Raw genomic sequence first — 18,897 nt, forward strand, 5'->3', positions numbered from 1 at the left:
CAACAACAAAATGAAATATTAAATAAAGGAATATTAATTATACAAAGAAAGAAAATAGCGTTTTAATTGGAAAAAATTGTTCTTTATTTGTTTTTCTATAAAGTAGTGTTACAATTATGAATACAGACAGGATATCAAATTCTGGAATTGACCGTTAATAATGGATAATCAATACCATTGCACCATAATGATAAAGCAAAGCTTACTTTATACGTATATTAATAAGTCATACTTAGGTATATCTGAGTTTTGTATTATTATGGTCTATGTTTATTTGCATCCTCTGTACATGGCTTACAAAAATATCAGATATTATTATTCTATGTTCTTTTTAATATAAAATTTCTAACTAGTGACTAATTTAGGAAGCATTTTTTATACGCAGTTTTTTTAATATTTCTCGCATTTGCTCGCAATTTACGTTTGGAATAAGTGAATGTGGCCTAAGTCATAGCAAAAACAGACTTGCAAAAAAAGACTTATTTCACAAATACATAATTTCTTAGACATAGTGATGTGGTCATTGCTTAATCTTAATTATGTGATACGTGAGGAATGATTTAAAATTGTGTAAATTGAAACTCGACAAATTTTCTATACAAATTATAAAGTCCAAAAAGATACTTTATATAAACCATTCGCTTTTTAGGGAATGGCACAATTTGCAGATCTACAAATGTATCAGCCCGATTCTAAGTACATATATATATACCCCAGAATAATATGTACATACGTGTTATGTACATCGGGGCAAACTGGAAAAACACAGGCAAATGTTTGTTTCGAATATATCGAATGGAAAAACATTGACCTAATTAAGACCAAATTCAAGTAATTGTTCTTGCTTGAAAACTAATTGCATTTGGATAACACATATACATGCATATGTATATCTCGCCCTTCAGACTTATTACTATATACTATTTACAATAAATGTTAAAAAGACACATAAGCAGTATTATAGACGATTACTATACAAATAGATTGGAATAAAATGAGTATAGTTTTTAGATTCAAGTGATGCGAAAAAGCAATTTTCTCAAAAATGTGTCTTTTTGATTCCGAAAATAGTTAAGTAAGAGAATTGCAGATCTGGAAATTATATGTACAAAATACATCAGTTATGGTAGATATGACTCATCGCCATGATCTATGCTCCAGCTTTGTGTTCTGCTGTAGGGATCACAGGGTGCCACTTGAACATAATCGCCTTGATGTAGACCATGATGATCTAAACATAGGCCGGTGGGTATGTGTCGAAGTCGATTGCCTAGATATTGCCACTTTTCATTATGGTCATCATTTTCAAAACAACTAGTCATAACTATTTGGAATGGCGGTAAGTCACTGTGTTGCACGGTGGCGCAACTTAATTCATTGCGCAGTACTTTACTCTTGGTAAGAGAGAAGAATTGTGTTTTAGAAATATCTTTGCTGCAGGCATATACACCCAAATTGTATGGCTTCTCGTTGTTCTGCTGTAAATCGTCCAAACACAAGTTTTCATGGAGCGAACGAACTCTATATACAAAAAATATATAATTAGAATCTTCAAAATATACAAGCACTTCATCTTACCTTCCATAAGCTATCACATTTTTAGTGGGAACAAATTTCTCAGGATAAATATTTTCCAGATACCAGTCGAAACTTTTGCAACGCAATTTTTTGCGCAGCATAACACGGTGTGTGACATCGCCAATGTCCGGATGGAATTTTAAATCTGGGCGATTCAGGAAGAAAATATTTATGTAATCATCCATCCAAACCAAGGCCATTCGGGCAGTATTAATGCCATGAGTATCTCGATTATTAGGAAATCTATGAATTAAAAAAGCACAGAACATACATATACATACATAAATCAGAAGAAGTAAATATTGTGAACGCATTCCGATCATCTGATCTTTAATACTTTCTCGGCTACATACCGTGTGGCAACACGAAAACAAAAAATCAAAAAATTTGAATTTTTGGAACTGTTGCAAAAAATGCAAACTTTTAAAATGTCCAGTTAATCATCGTTACATACAAAACCTGTGTGCATGCAAGTCTAAAAATGTTGTCCTTATTAATATTAAAGGTTGTACAGTAATTTTTTCTTCCCAACTCCAGTTTTCTTGCGTAGTACAAATATGCTATTTTATGCCAAATCTTAAATAAAAGATAACTGCTTTTTGGCCAACGCTTAATCTAATTTAAAATCAATACCAAACCATTCTGGACCAAATTGCTATCAAATCGCAATATTTCAGAGCATTTAATGCACCTTTGACAATATTGCAGTTTTTTGTTTTTCTTTATAAACTCGCGAATTTTATGTTTATATTTATTGTTCCTCTCGGACAAGAGAATATGTGGTCATTTACAACGAATTCGCGAAAGTTACAGACTGTTTTTAATGACTATGCCTATGAGAATCTTATTTGTTTTCTATAAATTTTTGTTCAAACAAAGCAAATTGAAATTTTTAAAAAGAAAAAATTTCAAAGGGGCTTTAGTAATCGCAGTCGGTGCGGAAACTTTTCGCCTAATCGAACTTATACATGCGTTTTCGTTATCAGGACAATATGCCTCACATGGTACTGGCGTGGTATTTTTTGTGTATAACCCGACTATACAAGTTTTTATATGAGGAAACGCGAAAGGTTAGCTTCCAAAACGAGTATTTTTTATTGTTCAATCATTGAAAATGATGTGTGCAACAACAAAGGCTTACTATGCAGATTTAGAGCATTATTGTTAAAAATTAATAGTACTTTTGCAGTACATTTTGTATATGGGGCAGTTTATGATCATTTATGAACATTTCCAATATTTATCTATTAAGAAATAATACTAAAAACAACTCACACCTAAATTGTTCTCGGTAGTTCTCATTCACATTGTGCTAGGGGCTATACCTAAAATAAACGCTGTCAGCACTTCTACAGATTCCTTATTTAAATTTTTCGCAACGTTTTATGTGACAATGTTCTGATATCCTAATAGGTCTATCGGCAGAAAGTATAGTTGTTTAATTGAGTCTTTAAACTTTTCTACCCTACGACACAAACTTTGGAAATGTTTATATTAAACTGTTTTCTGTATGAATATTCAAGAATATTTTTTAATACTAAGAATAAGAAATTTGGGTATATAATTGATAGAATATGGGCACAAAAAATGCTACATTTTAAATGATTGCAAGAATTCCAAAAACAGTTAAAATAATTTTCGTTTTGCGCAACACGCTCCATACTATTTGACCTATGCACTGGCCTACATTCATTAAATGTGGACAACAGCAAAAAAGTCTAGTTTTCGTCAAAATTTTCAAAATAATGACCCGAACACACTTTGAACACATTAAACTTACTTGTAGGGATGGAAGTCACGGAAAATATGGCCAACCCTGGAACAGGGAATTGTTTCTATAGTACCACCGCACTGCCATATTCTAAATGACATTTCCAAGTTTTCTCCACCCCAGCCATCCATCTAAAAAGACAAGGTCACAATTCACATGTTACAAATAAAGTTTCGGTTTAACATACCTGTTCATCATAGCTGCCAACTTCCCAGAAATAACTACGATCAATGGCGAAGAGACCACCTGCCATTGTGGGACTCCATGTTGGACAAACATCCAAGTCGACATCCTTGCACTCCCTTTGTTGTCTTTTTCTTTCTCTCTCCGAAACTGATATCCAATCAAAATGTCCTGACCACTGAAATCCGCCCACTTGGAATGATTTATAGCCATTAGTGTTGTACTTAAAGTCCTGAGCATCGATAACATCGATTATAGGAACTAGGACACTTGTTCTGGACTCTCGTATACGATGCAACAATGGTTCACACCATCCAATATTAGCTTCGCAATGTGCATCCAGAAATATTAAAACGTCTCCCGTTGCCACACGTGCTCCAGCTAGGCGTGCGCGTATTAAACCTAATCTGGAAAAGAAAACATAATAAAATTATGAAATGTGGTACAATAATTTCTACACTAATTTCATTTACACTTAAAATGTAAAAAATTAAATTATACTAAGATTTGCAATCCCCCGAATTTCTGCCCTTTCAACAATACAAAGAAAAAATTTTCTCTAAATATTTTGTTGTATGTTATTTTTTTCAAACTCAAAAAAAAAAAAAAAGAAAAACAAGAAAATACTACACATATGCACAACATGTTCGAAGGTGGGATTGGACAACTGAATTACGACTCACATGTAGGCGGTCTCAAGTCAATTAAGCTTGGATTTTTGCCACCCAAACACACAATTGTTTTACAACCCATGGACCAAGGTGTAATAAAATCATAAAAATCGCATTGCCGGAAACCGTTAGTACCAGAGGAGTGATTAGCTGTAGAAACTCTTTAAAAATGTGTTATTCGGAAAATGTTACAAACAACGAATGTGTGTTTGGTAACCCTTTCAAAACTCAGAGCTGTGTTAAATGTAAAACTTATGTTGGAATTTAAAAGCCCAATCTAAAATAACAGACATTTTTATATAGAACCATATCATATATTAAAGTAATATATCTGCTGCAGAACTAATTTAGTATCGCTATTTTTATTATTTTGTTTTAAAGACATTTGAGTTGAGTTTTATATTAACTTAATAAAACACAGATTGACCTTGAATATCTTTATATTGCGGCATTCTAATTCATTCCACCACCGTTTTTATTGACTAAAACAATGCACAAATGTATTATTTTAGAACAGTTTCAATAATTTTTAACTTCACATTAAATTCATAAATGCTCTTATTTGTGAATATTTGCAAGGACGCATATTTTTTGACAACAATTTTGTTCCGATTTCGGAACGAATTCGGCATCAGTATCGGAAACATGTGCAGGCATGTACCTCTACCTGTTAAATAATTGTACCATGGGTATGCCTCTTAAGTCATATATGTATGAAATTTGTTATTTTAACATTAAATTGTAGTATATAGCCTAGAGTCAACGACGAATGCATGATTTAATATCCTTTGGAAATTTGTAGATTATCTGCATTTCCACAAGAAAACATATATTGTAAGACCATATCTACATTAGGCAATTTTCCTTGCGGCAATTGTCAGTTTGTCGGTGATGAACTATGCATCCACATAAGTATTTATTAGGTTTGTGATATGTTAGACAGCTAAATGTTTGCTATTTATTGTCACTCATTTGTGATTTGTTTAGAAGAGTCGCCTGCGGTTACTTTTTCCTCCCGACAAAGGAGTCATTTATGATCAGAAAATGAACTCATATTCCAGCTTATTAATCGTGCAGTCGGATCAAACAAGACTCGAATTTGATTAAAATTTTCAAAAAATGCTGGCTGGGATACGGTGAAGCAAAATAGAATGGAATTTTGATTTGGAGTCTATTATTGTACATGTATGTATCTATGTACATGTACACCAAAACAAACATTTCTTTATTTTGGATTTCCTACCCATTTGATCCAAAAACCTTATATATGAAATTTTTTGGCGATCCGTTACGTAAGCTAAGTATGGGGCCAAAGGCGCATTTTCACCAAAATTCTCTAAATGTCACAATTATGATGATAACGTATCGTCATATTCTTCGTAGTTTTTAAACTTCGTCAAAATATTTCAGTTGCAAACTCCTGCATTGTTCCTCGAAAATCCAATTAAATGCATCAGAAATAAAAATAATACATGTTTGCTTTTAAACTGCGCTAAAAATTCGTATTTTTGAGGTTTTGAGACACGTAGCTTCGCAGTTAAGTATTACGCAGTTATGAAACGCAATACTTCGGGCATTTGCAGTAATTTGCCAAGCATCTGACGATACGGAAATCAGCCAAACATTACAACGATTTTGCGGGCTAGTAGAAAAAACATGATGGATCTGAGGTCAAAGTAGGAGAATATAATATTGAAAGTTATCAATCGAAATTAAACTATTAACATGCGCATTAGGGTGGGGCGATTTGTGTGGAAGGAAAAAAACCTTAATGACCCCTTCGCGTTTCTGATTCCTGAGATTGAACTGAGCAAAAAAGTCCACTGGACCATATATCTACCGTGAAAATCGAGCATCCCGATTTTGAATTTAAGTTTTTTATTGACGTTTTTTGGATATTTTGGCATATAACAGCCAAACCATTGATATTTTCGATCCAACACAAAGACAAACATTGTAGCCAAGACAGTAATTGAAAACTCTCTAATACATCGCAAAAGAATTGGAACGCTCCTTCAGGCAGTTTTGGCCTTAAGAATGTGCAAACTTTTCGGAAAATGTCGATAAATGACATTGTGCTATAAAATTTGACCCGAAAAATATTCAAGTGTTCTGATGCAAAGTTATATCGTGTTGGGATCTATGGACAACGACAATGCCTTTAGTTCGTTTGGGTCACTTCGTTTTATTTTTTTATAACGGTAAAAGTAGTGAAAATCTGGGTTTCTTATATTTTCAAATTTAAACGGACATATCTTCTTTTTTCATAACGGATTTCTAGTTATCCTTCTTCCTTTTAAAGGGATGAATAATGTCTTTGAATAAGCTATTATTGTTTTAAATCGGTTAACAAATGGCTAAGTTATAGTGGTTTATGTCTGAAAAACCCCACAAAAAAAACCTATAAAGGAATTTCTCATATTTTTCAAAAATATAATGTTTTTTGTTTTATTCAATATTTATTTTGAAAATTATGAGAAATTCCTTTATAGGTTTTTTGTGGGGTTTTTCAGACATAAACCACTATAACTTAGCCATTTGTTAACCGATTTAAAACAATAATAGCTTATTCACAAGATATTATTCACCACTTTAAAAGGAAGAAGGATCAAAAGAAATCCGTTGTGAAAAAATAAGATATGCCAGTTTACATTTGAAAATATAAGAAAGCCAGATGTTCACTACTTTTACCGTTATAAAAAAATAAAACGAAGTGACCCAAACGAACTAATGGCATTGTCGTTGTCCATGCATCCCAACACGATATAATTTTGCATCAGAACGCTTGAATATTTTTCTGGTCAACTTTTGTAGCACAGTGCCATTTATCGACATTTTCCGAAAAGTTTGCACCTTCGCAAGACCAAAACTGCCTGAAAAAGCGTTCCAATGCTTTTGCGATGTATTAGAGAGTTCTTAATTACTGTCTTGTCTACAATTTTTGTCTTTGTGTTGGCTCGAAAATCTCTATGGTTTGGCTGTTATATGCCAAGATGCAAAAAAAACGTAGATAAAAAACTTAAAGTCAAAATCGGGAGGCTCGATTTTCATCGTAGATATATGGTCCAGTGGACTTTTTTGCTCAGTTCAATCCCAGGAATCAGAAACGCGAAGGGCCCATTAAGGTTTTCAAATCGCCCCGGCCTAATGCGCATTATTTATATATTGTAATAATTCCTTTCATACAAACATGTTTTGTGAAGTATATCACAGACATTTATACCTATATTTATATCCACTTGTACTATAACACCAATCAATGGCCTTGTAATCTGCTAATGTAGTGTGTTTCCAAAAATCACTTTTAACTGGAGTAACAATAAACTCGAAAACAAGAAACCCAAACCACTACCGACTAACAACAACAACAATAACGAACTAGCCTATACACAAAGCAGAATTAAATATTTATTAATGTGAATGAAGAAACGTTATTCGAAACGTGGTCGAAAGAAGAAGACTTGTTTTTTTTGATATTTTCCATAATTGTTGATCTATGCTGTGTTTCGTCATTGACGCCTTTACTGCAGGCAGTCAACAAGTTAAATACCAAAGATCAAGCTAACGTCTTCATCGTTTGGCTTATTTGTATGTGTGCTGTATTCATGTAAATTGAAAGTTACCTATACTTACCGATTTTTTAAGCGTACAATCACAACCTTTCCCGGTGGAAATCTTGTTCTTATGTAGTAATCCAATTTATCATGAAGCTCTTCATTGGTACTTCCATCATCCACCAGAATGACCTGCTTTAACATATTTCCATTACAGGTATTTATAGAACTATGTACTGTTCGTAGGAGGACAGAGTAGGGTTCATTGAAGAATATAATTACAATACTGGCGGTCAGATCACCGGTATTGTAATGTTGGTTTAGACATTGTGGGTGACGGTAGTCGGCCAGTGTTCGATTATAACTGAGATGTTCACTAAGCTCTTCATTGAGAGCAATTTTTTTGTAAATCTCCTCGCCACGTATTTTAGCATCACCCACTAAATAAGCAGCTTCACCATTATCACCTAGGCCAGGCTCTTGCCTGGCAAGGTCTCTAAGAACATCACTCTCGAAAGGTGAGTTGGAATCGACCATATCTGGTTTCTGGGCAGGAGGTGGGGGTCGTTGTATTTCATTCTCGTTGGCATCCAAATCTTTAAGGTTGTGTCGATGATGACTTTGCCGGAGAGATGCTACATTTTCAAAACCCGAAATTATATTGTTTCCTTGTTCATCGACTTGAATAACTTTTATGTATAGGAAGAATACCAGAGCCACCAGAGCAAAGGTAATGATTTTGCCGTAAAAAGAACGAAACCGAAACACCATTTCGATGCAGAGATGGAATTTTCTAAGGATGGGGGGATGACATTCGTCTGTCCACTATTGCAAGCAACACTAGCAATACTTTTCTTTCCTAATAAATGTCACAGGAATAGAAGTATTCATTTATGAATTTGTTGTACTGTATGGCACTAGGAAAAAAATAGAACAAATTCCTCTACTCTCGAAAAATACAAAAATCCAGTTTTTAGCTTTTTTATTGCTGTGCGCGTGTCTCCACTTCCCTTTTAAAGCTCGTCTTAAACTGTTTGTAAAAATTATTTTGTTTGTTGGATTTTGGTCTTCTCTATTTTTCTTTCTTTACGATACGTGTTTACTAATCCCTCCCATCTGTTGATTTTCTTAATATTTTTTTTATTCTTGCTAATTCCTCATTCGTATCTGGTTCTCGCTTATTCCTTTATTTTCTTCATTTTCGTGGCTGCTTATTTTCTAATGCCACGTTTACTAAGGTACACTATATGTAAATGTCATATGACATGAATTTTTCAATCATTATATATATGTAAAAAACACACCGTGTAAAATACCCATAATATGTGCAATATTAGGGATTTTCCTTACGATATTTGTGCGTCCACACCAGCAAAAATGTAATAAAATTACGTCTCCGCATTGCCTGCGTGGGTAGATATGGAATGTTTTTATTTCGTGTCATATGACATTGATAGATAGTGAAAACTAAATTTTATGTTATATAAATTATATTAATAATACGTTTACATATAACTGGATGGATGGATGGATGGTAAGTTTACATTTAAGAAATCCACTCTATTTCAACTGTCAAATAAAATCCGATGGATTTCATTTGACGTTTATGGGAAAGAGCCCCTCTCTAACTCAATTTTCTATACCGCAAATTTTGCGCGTGTGACTACTGAAATGGTGGAATAATAAGGCGTAACGCCAAAAACAGCTGATATTCATACCAGTTGTCAAAATGCGTTATTGTGAATAAAATCACATACAACATGTAAGCAACCAATTCACAGTAATGCATTATTGTGAGCAAATTTGACGTTTGACATGATTTGATGTAACACCTTCTTATACCCCGGTTACACTATTGAAGGTTAACCCACTGGGTTTAATAGATCCAGTGGGTTAATCTTTGCTGGTTACACTTAGCTTTTCGAGGATATAAACTGTCAGCTGATGTTTGTTTACGTATACATACAAAATAACTAATAAAGTCGTGTGTTACACTTTTACAATTCCTCGTATGAGATATCGTCCCCTCTTTGCTCATATTGGTATATTTTACACCCAGGGATACATTTTTGTATCATGGTATCAATCGTACTTTTTGTTAAAAAAGTGTCTAATGAAAATAAATAAATAATTTTATGATTTCCAAATAACTTTAGATTTATTAACTCCATAAAATCTCATGCGACCAATCATAAACGTGTAAAACACGACAAACTCTGTTGCAAAAACAGTTGCAACTTTTGGTACTTTTTGAGTAGAGTTGGATTTTTTTGCACAAATACCGAATACAACACTGTATTTTTGGTGGATTTGTGCCGGATTTAAAATAAACCCAGCCATGAGAGGATTTAATTTTTGTATGGCAAATCTGGTCTGATTTGAGCAGATTAAGCAAATAAATCCTCATGAAGTGGGTTAACCCGGCAAAAAGCTGTAGTGTAACCGTGCTATTATTCCACCATGATGTGTTATCTTTAAATAACTAGTAGTTTGTATGGGTTAATATATAACTGGCTGATGAAGTAGATTCTGTAGCTGGTTTTCGAATTTCCTTCGTATACGCCACCATGATGCGGATCATGGTGTGTACGCGATCCCCACGAAAGGGGAGGACGCCCCCTCGGACGGCAGGGGTGGGAAAGTGAGGCGTGGGAACGTTCGATAGAAAAAAAAACACACTCTTTGCTTTTGCTTCAAAACAACAACAACTTTGAAAACACACACACGAGTTACAACCCTGCAGCCATGGCTTACTAGGCGTTTACACCAGACAGTTGGTCTTCAAATACAACTCTGATTTACTAATACATACATCATTTGTCGGCTGTCTTCCAGCTGTCCATCATTTTTTGTAAAAATAAGTGAGATAATAATTGAAATGTGTTGAAAACAAAAGAACATGAACAAAAACAAAATATGTGAACGGAAAACAAAAAGAAATCGATTTTTTTCATTTATATTTTTACAACTGTTTTTGCAGTTGTCTGGACGCCTACGCCACACAGGCAAGTTGTGGGATTTTGACAATCAATACATGAAGTCAACTGTCCTGTCATGTGTAAACGCAGGGTTAAAACGTCAATTGGCACGGTACAATAATAAAGGTAGGTGTATCTGCTAGCCCAGTTTAAAAAAAACATAAGGAATTTAGAACTTCACTATTTATATTGGTACGGAATTAGATTTAACTAATATCCGTGTAGACGTTGTTTTATTCCCCGATACGATTTGTACCAAATAAAACAGGGTTCATTTTAGATTACGTTTCTACAATGCTTTATTTACTTTATTACACTTATTCAGAACCGACTTTAATTACTAAGCACACAGCAAGTCTCTAGTTAGCACGCAGCTATTCTTTAACCGATCTGTTCAGTTCAACGCTTAAAACACAACTCACTCAATGTTGCCGCTCCTTCCGCTATTTATAACCAAAATCTCCTTGGTCTAGAATTATCCACAAAATCTGGCAACATCTCGAATCTGTGCAGCGAACCCACAGACGCACATTCGCACTAAGCGAACAACCATACTCACATACATACAAGTAGACAAGCGCAGTAATGACGCAATTACAACAACAAATAAATGCAAGAAATAAGAAATGACAACTAAACGATAATTACATGATTATGGCAAAACAAACAAAAACACATTAATAAAAGGTAAAGTAACAACTAGAATAATGAAGAGAGTTCTACATGGTAGTTGTTGTTGCTTAAATAAAGTAACTGCATAATAAAAACTTTACGTTACAATTCAAATTTTTAAATTAACGGAAATTAAACTAAATTAACTTAAACCTATCAGTTACATTCGTAACAATATGTTAAAAGAACCAAATAGAGTAAAAAATAAAAATTACTTTAGCTAGGCTCTAGAATATTGTTGCTAGAAAAGTGTTCCAAAAATAGCAAGAGTTGTACCCAAACTTATGACTGTGAAAAAATGTCATTCCCTTATTTTCTACTTGGCAAGTTTGGCCGATCTAACATCGTGATTACTGGCATCCGATTTGCAGATACATTTCAGCTAGGATTTTTACAAAAATTGTAATTTTTACATTCCCGTTTATACAATAAAGTTATTTGTATTATTGTATTATACAAATAATTAATGCATTTTATTTACTCTGGGATATTTCGCAATAGCTTGCATTTTTATTGCATCCTTAGACCGGCTAAAAATGCAATCCGAAGAGTGTCTTTAAATTCAATCCAAAATCCAATCAATCAATGTTTTGTTTTTTTTTTTTTTTTTGAGTTGGAGTCCATGTCGAAAGCTGGACTAATGATGGGAAGGCAACATACAAAAACTTTAGGATGATGAAAGAAAAGCAGATGCGCTTGGATTAAAACGAGAACGGAGGAAGTAAGCTCAAATGTGATTGAATTTAATGAAAACTTTTTTTTAATTTGTGTTTATATAATAAAGTTCTTTGTGTTCGTGTTTTACACAAATAATAAATGCATTTTATTTATTCTGGGATATTTCGCAATGGCTTGCATTTTTATTGCATCTTTAGACTGACTAAAAATGCAATCGGAAGAGTGCCTTAAAATTCAATCCAAAACATTTGGATCGAAAATGGAGTGCATCCTAGCTATGTATGTGCTGTGGAAGCAAAATGGAGTGCATCCTAGCTGCGCGCTCTCGTGTAAAATTCATAAGTGAATTCATAGGAAGAGATGTACTCCAACGGCAAATGTACCGTACACTTGTAGTGATTCAACTGCATCCGCGGATGCAAACTTTTTGCTGGGATTGTGAGCAAATTTGACGTTTGACATGATTTGATGTAACATCTTCTTATTCCACCATGATGCATTGACAACTGATAGACCAACGAAGCATCATCTTATTTTTCCTTCGTTGTCTTAATTGTTTGGTGTAAAATAATTTGGCGGTTCGTTAAAAAAAGTGTTTTTGTGAAAAATCAATAAAATATCGTGAATTTAACGAATGACAACATTTGTGGTGAAACTTCGACAATTAGACATTTTGTGGAATCTTTTTAGAGGAGATTGTGGAGGCTGACGAATATATTTTCCCGTCTCGCTGGAAATACTGAATGCAATTTACACCTGATATGTATTTGGACACTGCATAATAATTGGTATGTTCCAGAACTGCAAGAATCTAGTAATTTTTACTATTTTTTTCGATAACATAAAGGAAAAAATGTCATCGTAGTAAAAAATAGTAGCTTCTTGCAAGTTCTGGACAGAGCAAATGAGTCACATGGTCTGTTCCAGAACTGCAAGAATCTACTAATTTCTACTATTTCTTCCGATAACATAAAGGAAAAAATGTTATCGTAGTAAAAAATAGTAGCTTCTTGCAGGTTCTGGAACAGAGCAACAATGTTGAAGGGTTATACTATGTTTACATTTACGAAATCCACTCGATTTCAACTGGCAATTCCATTGCTCAAACGTCAAATGAAATCCAATCGATTTCAGATGAGTTTTCATTTGACGTATACACAAAGGATTTGACAGATGAAATCGAGTGGATTTCGTAAATGTAAACATAGTATTATTTGGCAAAAATTGTTTTCCAATGTTTATACAGCTGTAGGTAAGCAAATTTAAGGACATTTTGTTGATTTATTTTTATTCATACATGTTTATTTTTTTCAATTCCTAGATTTTATATCAACATTCAGTGAATCGCTTCATAAAACGTTAAAGATAGAAACACAATGGATTTTTGTTGCTTGCTCCGCCGGGGTCTTTATTTTGACATTTAGAAAGATAAGTCACACCAATTCTTAGGCCAAGAAAATAAAAATATATTTCTGACAATGAAAACGATTTTGCTATTGTTGATTAGCCAGCATTGAAAACATTGGCTTTATTTACTAATTTTGTGCTTATGTGGAATCTTGGGCCTAGCCCTTTATAAAGATAAAAAAGACTGTAATACGCAATTTGTACTTTTTTAGCATTTTCATTATTATATGTATTTTCTTTAATAAAATATACTATTTAAACAAAAGTATAAGTTCATCGTCTTATTAATCTATAAAAGGTTCCAAATAGGTCAAAAAACTTAGTGGTGAAAAATCTTGTACCAATATGACCCATATTACCCTTTATGTACTACTGACTCACTACCTCCAATGTCAACACATGGTCCCTCAGCAACTACTGACACACTACTTCCAATCCCACTACTGACTTTCGATGACACGTTCATACAAAATGTCTATAGGAAATTACATGAGATGTCTACAGTTTGTCAGTAGTACTGTTGACAATGTCAGTAGTAAGTCAGTATAGATTCACTATTGACATTTCCTACAGGGATCTTATTTGTTCTACCATAATTTATTTACATTTGCAACAGTTATTAAGCCGAAAACACAATAAACGTTTGAATAAACTTTTGCTTCATTTCTGGTAAAAGAATAAAAGAAAAAGGCAACCAAGTTCGATTTTATTATATTCTTTTATCAGAAATAACGCAAACTTTACTCAAACGTTTATGTATTGTCGGCATTATAGTCGGATAATTCGTAAATTGAATTTTTGAAAATTGTAACAGTTTTCAACAAACTTTTCTATAGAGTACTGACGAGTCGTCTTAATGCAGTGGTGAACACAAAGAGAGCATTTGTATGGCGAATCGTACGATTCGAGTGCTCATCATATGTAGATATCATATGTAGATGTCTTAAAGTAACAGAAAAGTTATATATAGGCTATAGGTGAGTTTATCGTGGAGAGCACCACTTTATTTGTTTTTTTTATACCGTTAATTAGTATTGTGTTTATTCAAAATTTCCCTTTTAGTATATTGTCATTGAATTAATAACAATTTGATTATTACCTCGTCTTTACTCCCTCGTTAAATGACCGAACATGAAATTGTCATGGTTGCATGTAAACGCAATTAACAGATAATTGAATTACGTAAACAATTGCCATTACCCTTGTTACCCCACTAATTATCATGTGCAACTTTTTTTAAAACGTCCTACCAATAACCCCTTCAACGAATATCATTTGGTCAGCAGTCGATATGCATATTGTTCAATTATAATTGTGTTGATGTGTGTGCGTCCATTTTGGTGGTCACTTGACGTAGTTAATAATACAAGTGTTCAGGTTCAAAGTTTCGTAATTTTTCAGTTGTGGTAAAAACAACAACACTAAGGAGGAAAGGGGCGTGTTGTTTGTTGGTTAAACATTGGCAGTAATAAGAACGAATTCGTTCAATTTTTGAAATTGTGGTTAGGCCATGTCTCAGCACCCAACTCTTTTGTCACATTCAAAGGTCATATGGCATAGTTCACATGGCGTTATAGTTAATAATTTCGGGTTTCAGTAACGAACCACTGAGGGAGGAACCGAAATGTTATGGATACGTGTTTACGTGCTTCTTTCGATAGAATGTTCAATGAGTTTCCGTTTCATTTCATTTATTTGATTATTGTTTTCATTAGGCCACCAAGTAATTATAGTGCAGCTTCGGAAAAACTATAGAAATACAACCATACAGCCATGCCCGCTTTCTATAAGAATTGTTATAATGGCAGACACAACAAGTTGTTTCCGTTTGTTTTGGTACTCTTTGTCATTTCCTGAAATTAACCAAAAACGCTAAAAATTAATAGAAAATCATCGATTATCCGTAAACTTCCATATTCGGGAAAGGAAAACACAAAATTTTTGCATCATTTTACACCGATTCCCTGTGAAAATCTTTATAATCGATATAAATAAGAACCAATGTCGTTTGTTGGTAATGACATCATTTAAGAACGGCTGGATCGATTTGGATAATTTTTTTTTTGAAATGTTTGCTATAACCCAACTTAGGTTTTTATGCAAAGAAAATATGACCACGCTCACTTTTACGCCCACTTTTTTCAATTTTTATCTTTTCTACAAAAACTACTGAACTGATTTTCCTGAAATTGTCAGGGAATGTACAGCGATGGGTCACGGTGAAAATAGGCTATATATTTTATTGAATTTCGGAAGCGGCGCGGTACTTCCCCTATACCCTATTTCTTTACAGATGCCATATCTATACATACAAATAAAAATCAAATGTCGTTCGTTGGTAATGGCATCAGCTGAGAACGACTGGATCGATTTGGATAATTATTATTATTATTATTTTTTTTTTTGAAATGTTTGGTTGGTTTTGCCCACGCCCACTTTTCCATCCACTTTTTTCAATTTTCAATTTGAATCTTTTCTACAAAAACTACTGAACCGATTTTCATGAAATTGTCAGGGAATGTACAGGGATAACCCCGATGAAAATAATTTACATATTTAGTTGAATTTTCGTAGGGGCGGGAAACTTCCCCTATACCCTATTTTTTAAATATGCTATATTTGCAATAATTACAAATGTATCGGTCTGGAATTAATTTTGCGAGACAATTGTGGTTGTGTCTCCTACCTTACTTTTTACATATACAAAACTACTGAACCGATTTTCCTGAAATTTTCAGGGAATTTAAACAGATGGCATATTTCTTGAATTTCGAAGGTGCGGGGTATTTCCCTTTGCCATATATAAAAAAACGCCATATCTTTATGAATAAAAATCAAATGCCGTCATAACCTAAGTTTTTAGGAAAGAAAATTTTACCACGTCCCCTTTTTTTATATTTTAATTTTTTTCTGCAAAAACGACTGACCTATTTTCCTGAAATTTTCAGGGAATGTACAGGGATGGCCCCCCGGAAACAGGCTATATATTTTATTGATATTAAAAAAACGCTATATTTTCAAAAATTACAAATGTATTGGTTTAAAAATTTACGGATTAATCTACAATCTAGGTACTTCTTTGGGGCCTAAACCCGACCACGCCTGATTTTTTTTTAAATATGTTTTATCTTCAATATTACTAAACCGATTTCCATAAAATTTGCAGAAAAAGTTCAATGGTTTGCCATTGTTATGTATATTTTATGAATTTCGGATGAGGTGGGGTACCTTCCCCTTCCCTTTCTTTTAAACGCTATATGTCTAAGCCAAACTTTTGATTATACCGGTTTCAGCATATATTTTGGGACGCGATTAGTTGCCAAAGAGAACCGTACCTAAAATCTTCTGACCAACATTTTTGTAGAATATTTGGATGCTGAAAAATCTCATCTTGTGGTACTTTTACTACGGTTCAAGAAATAAAGGACGAAAATGACTTGAATAGCATTGAGTTAGAATAATAAAATGTTCTACAAAAAGATTCGCCAATCGATTTGACTAAAGACATGTCACCTCAAAATGAAGCTACAACAACCCCCAACAGAGATATGGAGCTATTTTCCCAAGTATTATAGGAAAAAAATCAAAAACTTCATTGCGCGATATCTCAGAAACTTGACCTATGCCTTTTGGGTTCTTAGTATAGTCATCAAGGGCTTTCATCTCCAAAATAAATTTACCACGCCCAGACTTTGAGTTCCATTTTGTGTTACAGTGTAATTGAGGTCCGACTGCATTTTCTATAGTAAATAGAATAGTTAAATATCGTCCACTGACTTGTTGCTCGGAGTCGGGAACGTAGCCAGAAATGAATCTCCACACCATTTCAGTTAGGGCAAAAGGGGAAAAAATGAAATTTTACAAGATATACGGAGACGATTATTTTTTTTTACTTGGACTTCACTGAAATCTTATATGAAATATAGTGACACAAAACATAGTAGCTAATGTAAAATTCATTAACAAATTAAAAATAAAAAATAGTTTAAAAATTTGCCATTTAATTTTGCCGCCATTTATAATTTAAATGCAAGCGTTTTATTTGAGAAATTCCATCATGAGAAAGAATATATTTATTGAGGCTAAGCGACAAATTATTTTCTAGTTTTAAGCGCATTTCTAAATAAAACACTGAAACTTAAGTTTTTTAAATTATTTTTTATTTTTAACTTTTTAGTAAATACATTTCTTTGACCACTGTGAACAAAATTATAGTCAATTTAGGCCGAAAATTTAGATAAAAACTTTAAACTGCCTGAAATCGTGTAGTACCGTTATATAAAGGCTATACCAAAACCTCTACCTATGTCCACAATTTTTGGTGGGGAAGTTTCTGTGCCATTGGGAACTCCAAATGCCAAGTTACAGTCAATTCTGGCTAAAAATAAAGATAAAATCCTAAAACACTTCAAATCGGGTGATACCACTATATGGGGGCTATACCAAAACCTGGACCAATGTCCACAGTTTTTGGTGTGGAAGTTTCAGTACCATTGGTAACCCCAAATGCCAAATTACAGCCTATTCGGGTTAAAAATGAAGATAAAATCCTTAAAACACTTGAAATCAGGTGGTACCGCTATATGGTAGTGTTGGGCAATCTCGTTCATTGAGCGGATCGATCTTTTTCATTCCGTTCACTAAAAAGATCCGGATCGTTTACTTCGTTCGTTGGCTCTTTTTCGTTCAACAATACATTTGACTGTATTATTTTCTTTTGAAGTCGTTCGTTCTCTGCTGCATATGACTCCGTCGTTCTTTTCGCCGAATCGTTCTTTTGAAAATGTTCGTTCACGAATGACACAACTGTTGTGTTACTTGCTTGTTTGTGTGCTAATGGGGGTCTGTTTGTAGCGCATTGAACTAATCATAAAATATAATTCACGATAAAATTCTTAGTCGATCTATGCATGTCTGTCCGTCTATGGTAATCACTCTAGCTTCCACAAAAATTGAGATAGGGCACTGAATTTTAGCAAAGATGCGTCTTTTGTTTGCGGACGGGTCAATTTCGAAGATGGACTAGATCGGACCATGTTTTGATATAGCCCCTATAAAACGGTTACAGGTTTAAGGTTCCAAAAACCTTCTCCACCAAAAAATTTGGACATAGAGCCCACATTTTTGAATAGGTCCCATAAAAAGGTACCGGCTAATTAAAATTATTTTGGGTGTCATTTGGGTTCAAAGTGGTTAAACAACTTCTTCACCATAAATCAAGGACACATGCCCAATTTTTGGTTATGGCCTCATATAACGGCACCATCGGTTTTATTTTTATTTTTTTTTATTTACATCTTCGGGCAAAATTGGATATCATTTGGTATTTAAAGTTCGCTGTGGTTAAAAACTTCTCCATCGAAAATTGCTATAGCCCCCATATAACGGCTTCAGGAGGTTTCAAG

At 33.7% G+C, this 18,897-nt stretch overlaps 1 protein-coding gene across 1 annotated transcript; it reads right to left on the bottom strand.

Moving 5' to 3' along the window:
- Positions 1-60: 60 nt before the first annotated feature.
- Pgant1 (Polypeptide N-Acetylgalactosaminyltransferase 1) lies at positions 61-8,883 on the bottom strand. The gene is made up of 5 exons (XM_073992753.1): positions 7,837-8,883; positions 3,537-3,939; positions 3,359-3,480; positions 1,579-1,821; positions 61-1,521 (listed from the first exon to the last, which is right to left on the bottom strand). Exons 1-5 carry the CDS (start codon positions 8,526-8,528, stop codon positions 1,122-1,124), a joined length of 1,860 nt encoding a protein of 619 aa, XP_073848854.1. The 5' UTR covers positions 8,529-8,883; the 3' UTR covers positions 61-1,121.
- Between the last annotated feature and the right edge of the window lie 10,014 nt (positions 8,884-18,897).

Source organism: Musca autumnalis, unplaced genomic scaffold (genome assembly GCF_047663935.1).
Source record: "Musca autumnalis isolate F117 unplaced genomic scaffold, ASM4766393v1 scaffold_5, whole genome shotgun sequence".
Taxonomy (NCBI): domain Eukaryota; kingdom Metazoa; phylum Arthropoda; class Insecta; order Diptera; family Muscidae; genus Musca; species Musca autumnalis.